Raw genomic sequence first — 10,066 nt, 5'->3', positions numbered from 1 at the left:
TCCCTCCTGAAGCCTCAGATCACCCACCCAGCCATCCAGCGCTCAGAGCCCAGGGAACCACCCTTCCCTCTTTGCCTCCATATCACCCTTGGTAACTGGCTAAGCCCAGCTCATGCTTCACCTTCAGTGACACCTACAGAACAACTTGCTGTATTAGGTATGCAAAGCATTCACACCTTTAAAAAGCCCAAAGCAATTGGCATGGGGTTGTGACCCAGTTTAAGGCAAAGCTGACGGGGGAAGCCGGGAGAAGTGGCGGGGATGGGTAAGTCCCCAGGGCTTCACCACACAACTATATTTGGGCTGAGCCCTTGACTCACCTTCCACAGTGCCCTCACCTCTGGGGTGGAAACTGGCATAGTTGGGTTCCGTGTCACGTGTCCCAAGGCAGGTTACAAATAGTACCCGGATTGGCAAACCCATCCTGAAACTCCTGGTTCAAGGGCAGGGAAAGTTACCATTTTAATTGCTGCCGACAATTAAGAGCAGGAAGAGGGGTTCTATGACAAAGAGCAGACGTGTGAGTGCAGAAAGGACAGAGCTGACCTGCCAAGGGCCTGCTTCAGTCTTGGATCGAGGACCTCACGCCTGAATGGCTCAGGTATGGAGGACCTTGTCTCACATTCTAAATAGGGCACACGTTTCAGTGACCCGGTGTCTCCTTAACGCCATCGCGGATGGGGAGCTGGCAGCGAGGGACTCACCCCAGTGACCGCAGTCAGGGTCTCGGGAGCGGCAGGAGGGCCGCCTGCAGCTAGGTAGACAGGTCCCAGACCAGAGCGCGGCCTCAGGAACGTGAGGCCCCATCCTGCCTGGGCCACCGCCACATCGGAAAGGGGGCCAGGCGCTTCCCCCGCCCCAGCTCTGGGCCCTGAGCACCCAAAGGAGCCGGTTCCTTTCCTGCTGCCTGGATCTCGGCCCGCGCGGCGCGCAGTTCGCGCGGCCCAGAGCAGAACCTCAGCCGGCCACCCCCTACCCCGCACGGCTGCGGACCAGGGAAGTGGCGGGGGCGCCCATTTCCCCCGGATTCCTAGCGTGCACCGTCACGGGCGAAGCGGTCGTATCTGCCGGCCTTGGGCTCCGAGGCCGCCCCTCGTTGCCCACGGCCGCGCCCCTGGCCCCGCAGGACAGCGCCCGGTGGCAGCCAGCTCCCGCCTGTCTGCCCTGCCCCGCGGTGCCCCCGCCGCCGCGCCCTCTCTGGCACCGCCTCCTTCTGTAAATACAGTGGCGGCCCGCCCTCCGCGCCCGGACGCGCAGGTGGGAGCGTGCGGTGCGGGCCGCCACACGGAGGCCGCGCCCCGCCGGGTGCCCACAGCCCGCGCTGTCCGGCCGAGCGCCGACCCCGAGGCCGGCGCCGGGCTTCCGGGACGCGAGCCGGCGCACGCACCGCGCCCGCGGGACGAAGCGTCAGGTGAGCGCTCTGGTCCCCGCACTTCTCCGCACTCCCGTGCGGGCTCGGGCGCGGCGCTTTTGCGGCCAAGGCTTGGTGTCGCGAGCAGCGCGGGTGCTGAGGATCCCGAGCTGAGTCTGCGGGGGTGGGAGCCGCAAGCCCGGCCGCCGGGGGCTGTTGTTGCCCTTGGGCTCCCTGACACCCACGAAAGGATTTCCCATAAAAGACTTTGGGCTGGCTTTACCTTGATCTCCAAACGCGGCAGAACCTGGGGCGTGGTGAGATGCTGGCGATTGGGAAATGTCCTTTGGCAAACAGTGGTGGAGAGGCAGATTTGGCTTCGGGGAAATTAAATGTAGGTTGGTATTTGGAAAAGGTTTAATTTTCTGTTAGTGTAGATGTTTTTGTGTCCGTTCGTGAATGTATGTAGGAGACAGACAGACTTGACTACCCACCTGCTATTATGGATGAGGGATTAGTACATACGGCAGGTGTTTAGTCCACTTGTCCATGGATACAGATCCCGTTTCTGGCTTCTTTTTACTCTACTAGTATTTGGGGAATTCGCCTTAAGACATCTAAAGCCTTGTGACTCACTTCAGAGTGGAAGGTACCAGGAATTCAGTGAATTCCTGACAAGACTTTGTAACAGAGAATCACCCTTATCTCTGGAACCAGCAAAAGAGATGACATGATTCAGATCTCTGTTTTTTACACTGCAATATTTTCTTTGTCTCAGAATATTCCATCTTCATGAATATAATTTGTCCAGGTTTAAAATGGAAGCTTATTTCCCTCCTACATTTCCTTCTTTTTCCAACTTCCTTCTGATTAGATCGCACTTTTTCCTGGAAAAGTACTTCCTAGTACAAGACCAGCTATTGGTTTTCTTTACTGAAACTGACCCTCCTTGGATGTGACTTGGGTTTGTCAGGACGGCCTTGGTTACAGCCTCAATTCTGAGCTCCTTCATGTGATCACAGATACATATGGACAAAACATTTTAAGTTTTCTTTCTTTGAGCCACTAAAAATGGTCTTCACACTTGGGTTGTCTTTTCCACTGCCCCAACTTGAAGTGTCCTGGTAAAATACCCCACTCGTGAGAGTATGACAAGATAACTAAGATAATAAAGTCAATTTGCATACAGTAGACAGTTATTAACAACTGATTTAGGTCCACTTAATACTCGATGATATCAGCTCAGGGCTTGGGTGATCTCGGGGGAGGTGCTTTCCCACTTGATCTCACTTACACTCTCCGTTCAAAGTCAAGATCTGTTGCTGTTGTGTGCTTTGTAACTGGTGATTTTATCAGCTGCTTATTTTTAACTAAGCCTAAACCTTCTTGTGAAAGTGAAAGGCACCTTGGAGGAGGGTGCGTGACAGACCGCCTGCACACCTGGGAGGAAGGCTTTGCCTGACCTGTTCCAGACTCCCCTGGGTTACCCCAGCCCAGTCAGCTGGGCCCGGGAGTTCCAGTGCCCCTGTGAGAACTGAAGAATCACATTTTCACAGAGTTAACTTGAAATCCCCCAAAGTCACTGTGTTCCTGAACTGCTTTCCCCTTCAGTGGAAACGGCTGAATTGCGCCTCCTGCAGGTGTCCTAGCCTTAGAAGAAAGCAGGAGAATGGAAGGTTGCCGCAGTCTAAAATAGGAAATGGAAAGTTAGTTACTGAATGAAAATGTATGGACTCGGAAATGCTCAGAGCAGCTGTGATGAAAAGTGGGATGTCTGTAAATCAGAAATAATCCCTGTAGTTCTTCCTTTACCCACCACTGTTTTGGGGTTTGTTTTGCTTTGTGTTGTTTTGCCGGGGAAGTAAGTTTGTAAGACTCATAACAGGAAAAGCCACACCCAGTTACTTCTCTTGTATGGGTTTTGTTTTTTAAAAGATACTCTTAGGTGCATGGTAATTGCATTTCCTCTTCTCTACTATCTTCATAAAATTACACATTCAGGAGTTTCTGAATGCCAGTGCTTCTGACTCATAAACCAGCTCATTGTTCCACAGTGTATCACTTGCACCAAGTTCTATTCCCTATGATTTCATCCTAGAGTGATTCCTGAAATGGTCAGGGCGGGTCCGGGACACCTGTGCCCACTTTAATTTGATGTTCGCTTGTATTTTCAGAGCTGTTGAAACCATTGGAGGGAAGGAAATCCATCTTGCCTGGTTCAGGGGAAAGGGGCTTCTTCTGGCCATGTCTCCTGTAGCTGCTGCTGACTCAGATGGGGACCGGCGAGACAGGCGTGTCAGCAAGCTCATTTTCTTCCTTTTCATCTTTGGTGCCATCCTGCTATGTGTGGGAGTCCTGCTCTCCATCTTCGGGTTCCAGGCCTGCGAGTACAAAATCTTCCCAGACTGCAGCCTGGTGCTGAAGGTCGCTGGGCCTGCCTGTGCCGCAGTCGGGCTCGGGGCTGTGATCCTGGCCCGCTCAAGGGCACGACTTCAGCTCCGGGAGGGGCGCCTGCGGGGCCGGCAGGTGGACCCCGACCGGGCCTTCATCTGTGGAGAGAGCCGCCAGTTTGCCCAGTGCCTCATCTTTGGGTTTCTGTTCTTGACGAGTGGCATGCTCGTCAGCATACTGGGCATCTGGGTCCCCGGGTGTGGCTCAGACTGGGCACAGGAACCGCTGAATGAGACAGACACAGCTGACACAGAGCCCCAGATCTGTGGATTCCTGTCCCTGCAGATCATGGGGCCCTTGATTGTACTCATGGGACTGTGTTTCTTTGTGGTGGCCCATGTTAAGAGAAACAACTTGAATGAGGGCCAGGATGCCTCTGAAAGTGAAGATAGACAGACGCAGAGCATGGAGCCTGTCCAGGTCACTGTAGGTATGTGGTTGTCATTCCTGGGCACTCTCACACTGCAGTGGCTTTGGCTTCAGGGCTCCGCTGGGTTATCTTTGGGCCTGGCCTAGATTCTCTTTTCGCTCTTACACACACATGCACATACGCATGTGTGCACACACGCGCACACACATGCACATGGAGCTGCTGCTTGCTAAGCCCTGTAAGAATCCTTGTGCACATCATCTCCTCCCAGAAATTCCTTGTGATTGAGCATAAGCTTTGGGATAATAATCATGATCTTGACTGAGGTCACAGAGCAAATTAAGAGGAAGGTGAGAGAAATTGCTAGCACAGCCTGGGAGCCTTCTGTCATGTTAGAGACCAGCCAGGTGACATTGAAAGCTAGGGCACTGTGTTGAACACGTAGATTCTCATCCCTGGCTGTCACTGGCTAGCTGTCCGTCGTAAGTCCTTAACCCCTTCTAGGCTCCAGTTTATGTATCTATAAAATGAGCACTGCATTGCTAAGATCCCTTCCAGCACTAACAATTCTAGGATTCTGTTTGCCCCAAGTCCCTCGATCTTCTGTGTTGTGAGGGGGCTTTCCACACCGTTTCTCACATCGTTCTCCACTTTCTGTAACTTTATCCTTGGCTTCAGGGTGGAGGCAAAGTTTGGAAATAGTGACCCAGACAGCGATGAAATGTGATCGCACCTGTCACTTCTCTCCCCCATTACATGTCGAGAGATGACTTTTGGGTTCTCTGGATTCTGTGGAAGAGATGGATGACGATTTCCTGGGGTCAGGCCCCCTAGAGCATAACATCAGTAGCTGGGGCCTCAGTTTCACACAACCACAGAGAAACCCCACTGGTGCTTGTTTTTGAAAATCACTTTTTTTCCCCCAGTCTGCTCCTTTTGAAAAGGTAAAGCTGAAGCCATAGCCATGACATCGAAAAGGCTAGGCATAGAGCATTATGGGGCAGAAACGCCTGAGGGAAGAGAGTCAGGGAATGAGAGGTTTCTCCTGGTTGGGGCTGTCTGCCAGAAGGAGCACTACTCTCTGGGGGAAGTCCCTGTATCGCCAGTCCCGCCCTCGGTGAGCAAGGGCAGAGGGGTTTACACACCGATCCTGGATCCGCAGTTGAAACTCCCATGCTACTATTTATGTGGTTATATATTTGCGGTGACCACACCGATATTAGTTATACAGTAATAAGAGCTAGCACAGATACAGGGCTCATTCCAGGGCCAGATACCCATGCAATGCCCTACAAGGGCCTGCTCTGTCCAAGTTGTTCACACCTGGGACAACCCAATGAGATTCTCTTAGTATCTCCATATGAGGGTGAAGAAACTGAGGCACAGGGAGAGCACAGACTAGCAAGGGCAGAGCTAGGCCTCAAACCCAGGCAAGGGCACGCATCAACTCCAGTCCCCACAGAGCCCCGGGAGGGCCTTGGGCAGGTGGCTGTAACTCTGTTCCTGCTGGTTTCATCCTTCCCCAAGTGCTGTGGGTTAGCTGTTACCTGACCAAAGGGCTTGCCCTGTGTTATAGGTGTGTTCAGTCCTTTTGCGGAACACAGTGGGGACAAGTAAGTATACTTTTTTGACGCTTATAGTGTTCCGCATAGTTGGGAGCATTTCAACGTGTGTCCTTTGGGTGTCCTATCAGGGGACCTCTGGGGCCCAGCCTCCCTCCTGATGGCTGGAATTGGGTGGCAGCAGAAAGCAGGGCGGTTGGTGTTAGGACATAGTGACTCCCGGGTTGGGGAGGAGGGTGCTCATCCTGATGTTGGGACTCTATCCTCCATCCTAAAATCTCTTCCGCTTAACCCTGTAAGTTCCATCGAACCTGTGAAAGTCTGGCAGCCTAACTCCTTATTGTTCTTTCCTTTGATATTATGGGATAGGATTGAAATTTTCAGGAAACGTGCCTTTTAGCCTAATTGATAAGAATTGAGACATTGTCTATCAACGGTCAGTTCTGCCTTACAAGGGATTGGGATCATGAGAGGCAGTTCTTGGTGAAGTCCCAGAATTCAGTTGTTCCTAGATTGGAAGCCCCTCTTCCCCAGACATGTGCTGTCACCACCCTGGGCCCACCCGGTGCAGGATCCTGGACACCGAGGCAGGAATACGAGATAGCTCTCCCTTGAGGGATGTCTGCTGTCAACTCAGAGGACATCGAGTCCTTCAGGATATAGTGAATGGGCAACTGAGGGGGGATGGGACTGCTTTTAGGGAGAGCAGGTCGCAAGGCTTGGGAGGGCGGGAACTGATGGGCAGAGGCTTGGACAAGCCTCCCAGACAGGTGGTGACCCTGAGCACTTCCTTGTTTGCATTGGACAGGTGACTGGCCTGCTCTGGAGGCTTATTCCCAGCTCCTTTGTTCTACACTGTAATTAAAGTAAACAGTCAACCTTACTTCCTCTAACCTACCCAGACCTGTGAAAAAAATTAAACAAGAAGCCCAAGATAACCAGTAGACGTTATCGAGTTTAGGTGAGAGCAATGTCTGTCTTAAACCTTCACTGCCATGCGCTTGCAGGAGAGAAAGGGTTAACACATCTTCATGGGAGCCACTGAGGCAGCCAGGAGAGGGGCTGCCAGCTGGAGGGTTTCCTCCCACATGTGCACATGCAAATCCAAGCCCCTGGCTGGCTGTGGCTTATGCAGAAAGCACCTTCATGGGTCCCTTACCAGCACTGTTGTAACCACCAGGCTTGACGTCCTCCTGCCTGTTCTCTGAGGCAGGTACAGTTACGGCTGGCCTGCAAGTCCCTAGTTGTGACAGTTGAGGCCTGTGGGGGTTAAATCACTCACTCAGGGCCACACTGAGTTGGTCATTGACAGATGGCTGCTTACCTAGCCGAGGGTCACACGCCTGCTCATGCCCGCTGCCAGGACACATGGCCTGCCTCACTGCTATGACTTAAAGTCCTCTCTTTCATTCTCCCTGCCTTGTCCTTTGGTGCTGCCAGTTCCTCAAAGGCTACCCTCAAACTGCTATGGAGTGGGGTGCTGCCACAAGTCTAGAATGTTCTAGGCAGCTCATGTGGTGTGTTTGGTATTGGAATTGGAGTCCAAATGAGAGCTTGTATCTGGTATCTCTTTCTCCTCCCCAAAATGTGGGCTGTGTTCTGGAGAGAACAGCAGCAACAGAAATGCAAAAAGGAAAAGGGGAAAAAAAAAAAAAAAGCTTATTTTGGAGTGTGACTTCCTTTTGTAAAGCTTGAGTGAAATGTTGGGAGAGAAAAGCCTCCAGAAGAGCATATACCACAGGTACCACGGTAACAGAGACATCCGCTGTCCCCTTACCTGTCCTTTGCTCAGAGGCTGAAACTCCATGTAAGGAACAGGCACTTTATCGAACTGCTAATGGTCGGCGATTCAGAATTTCAAGTTGCGAAGGAGAGAAGCTGTGCAGCAGAAGGCATCCCAAGAAAGAAAGCGCTTCCCAAGAAAGCAAGTGCTTGAGCTCAGACTGTAGGAAAATATTGGCGCACTGTTCGAAAAAACTGTGGTATGATATACGTAACATAAAACTTAACATTTTAAGCATTTTTAAGCAGAGAGTGACATTAAGTACATTTGGCGTGTTCTGCAACCATCACTGCTCTCAAGTTCTAGGGGTTTGTCATCATCAAAGAGAAACTGCCCCCATTAAACACTCACTCGAATCCCCCCTCCTGCCTCGCCCCAGCCCCTGGCAACCTCCATGCTCCCTCTCTGTGAATTTGATAGGCCCACTTTTAAATTCTGGAGTTAGCATAGGTGGTTTGACCTTTTGTGTTCATGGGCAAGATACGTCATTAATTTATTTTACTCCTGCTAATGGGCTTGCATTTATTACTCATCTGTCTTCGATGAAATATTGTGTTTCCTTAGGTGACGCCGTGATAATATTCCCACCCCCGCCACCACCTTACTTTCCCGAGTCTTCAGCTTCTACAGTAACTCCGAGTCCTGGGGCTAATGGTTTGCTTCCCAGCGAAAATCCACCTTCGTATTACAGTATTTTTAACTATGGGTAAGGCTTTGCATTTGATCGTCAAGGGTAGGCGTGTTTAACTTTCTCAGGCCTGTGCCTGAACTCAGGCCAAATTAGCTTTAAGGCTGTGGTACGGGAATAAACATGTGAGCATGAGTATCTTTTTTGCCGACATGATGTCAGAACTATTGCCTTAACGTTAAGAGGACCTTTCAGAAATGCTGGGTGGCACGTACATTAAAAATTACAAAAGTGGTTAGATAGGAAGCCTCCTCCAGGCCTCTTCCCACTGGCAGGGATGATCCACCAAATGTTTAACCCATTATTAGCCAGACTGAGCACCGGAGCAGGACTTGGGAGGGCCCTTGCTCTGTTAGGCTTTGCCACTTTAGATTAGGGGAGACCTGGCCGTCCTAGGGGACCTCCAGCAGGTGCAGAGGGTTTCAGTATCTCATGGAGGTACTTGGGTGACGCCGACCCGACCAAGCTGGGCTTCTGCTCTCAATCTGAAGTTGACGGGGTGGTGGGCCAGAGATCCAGAGATGGATTTAGGAATTGTCCTGCCTGGAGGAAGGGGAGATAAGGTCCTGGACATTTGCGTAATTCTGTTAGTGAATTTTTGTATTCTTTTCTCCAATGATGAGCTTGCCTGAGCCCTAAATAAATGTCTGTTAACTTAAAACAAACTCCTACGTGCTGCTACTGTGATTTCTGAGTGCCACAGCCTGGCTTTGCTCACATTCTCTCGTGTAATTCTCCTGGGTAGCTGAGAAGGCACTCATCGTTTTACAGATGAGGAGACCAAGGCTCAGTGAGGTGAGATAACTCAGGATCACACAGCTGGAAAGCAGCAGAGTGGCAATTCAGAGGCAGGTCTGCCCTTTGCTAGAGCCCACGCCGGGAACCAGTATGCTTTCTTGCCTCCCTTCACGTTTTTGGATTATGATTTAATTTTCTCTTTGTGTAAGTTTGTTTCCCTTATGTGAGCTGTCTCCAAAGACAGAAAGGTAGAGAATAGTAACTCTGCACGCGTGGATGCTTTCTGGACAGCAATGACACGTTCTTACCTCGTCATGTCTTCTCGATGACAAGGGAAACAGCAATGGGGTGAGACTCTCTTAATGTGACAGTTGGCTCTAAAGAAGGAAGGGAATCAAGGCATATCTGTAAGAAACAGAATAGGGAAGAAATTACTCCTTAGTAATTTCTAAATACTCCTAAACACATGTAATCCAACATTTGAAAAGAACCTCATATTTATGGTGTGTTACTGTCCCCCTCTCTTCCCTTTCTGTTCTCCCTCCTTTTTAGAAGGACTTCAACTCCTGAGGGCCAAGGCACGGCCCCCGAGAGAGATCGTGAATCTATATACACCATTTCTGGGACTGCTGTGTCCTCTGAGATCTCAATCACTCCACATCTCTTCTCTGAACTGCCTCCCAGATATGAAGAAAAAGAAATGGTGGTAACCGCAATGTCATCTCCATCTTCTGAGCCTTCCCCACCATGAACTGTGGACTCCGGTTCCATTTTCTATAAATCGATCACTATTTTATTTAATTTGTTTTTTAATAAAAAACAAAATGCGACGGCACCGGCTCTGTTCTGACTCCCCTGGCATTGCAGCATCCACATCAGTAGCGAATGTTCTGGATCAAGCGTGCTCTGGACCACAGGAGACATCATGTGCCTCCAGCCCACCCATAGTCGGTTCTCTCACTGAGACCTGCTACATTCGAAGTGGTGGGTGAAGAAACAAAGGCTCTGAGAGGCCACTTAACTTATTCCAGGTCACAGCGCTTCTAAATGGTGAGGCTGAGAACCCATGCAGGGTTCTGGAAATTATTATCCTGTGCTGCTCAAAGGCTGACCAGAGGCCGTT

The 10,066-nt window shown here is 50.8% G+C and overlaps 1 protein-coding gene across 6 annotated transcripts; it reads left to right on the top strand.

Annotated features, from left to right (window-relative positions):
* The first annotated feature begins 434 nt into the window (after nt 1-434).
* TMEM171 (transmembrane protein 171) lies at nt 435-9,778 on the top strand. 6 transcript variants are annotated; one of them, XR_006604995.1, is made up of 5 exons: nt 1,236-1,411; nt 3,526-4,232; nt 8,082-8,223; nt 9,153-9,291; nt 9,496-9,621. XR_006604995.1 is itself a non-coding variant. In XM_004766877.3 (4 exons), the coding sequence occupies exons 2-4, from the start codon at nt 3,596-3,598 to the stop codon at nt 9,692-9,694; spliced, it is 978 nt and encodes a 325-aa protein (XP_004766934.1). In that variant the 5' UTR covers nt 435-601; nt 3,526-3,595; the 3' UTR covers nt 9,695-9,778. The 6 variants fall into 6 exon arrangements, 5 of the variants coding, with proteins under 5 accessions (XP_004766934.1, XP_044930373.1, XP_044930374.1 ...); XM_004766877.3 differs by lacking the exons at nt 1,236-1,411; nt 9,153-9,291 and adding an exon at nt 435-601 and having other exon boundaries at nt 9,496-9,778; XM_045074438.1 differs by lacking the exons at nt 9,153-9,291; nt 9,496-9,621 and adding an exon at nt 7,527-7,716 and having other exon boundaries at nt 1,233-1,411; nt 8,082-8,118.
* Nucleotides 9,779-10,066: the final 288 nt, after the last annotated feature.

This window comes from Mustela putorius, unplaced genomic scaffold, assembly GCF_011764305.1.
Source record: "Mustela putorius furo isolate JIRA1106 unplaced genomic scaffold, ASM1176430v1.1 tig00537350_pilon_pilon_pilon, whole genome shotgun sequence".
In the NCBI taxonomy this organism is placed as follows: Eukaryota; Metazoa; Chordata; class Mammalia; order Carnivora; family Mustelidae; genus Mustela; species Mustela putorius.
Note: the sequence above shows the minus strand (reverse complement) of the source record. Positions and strands in the feature narration are given on the sequence as shown.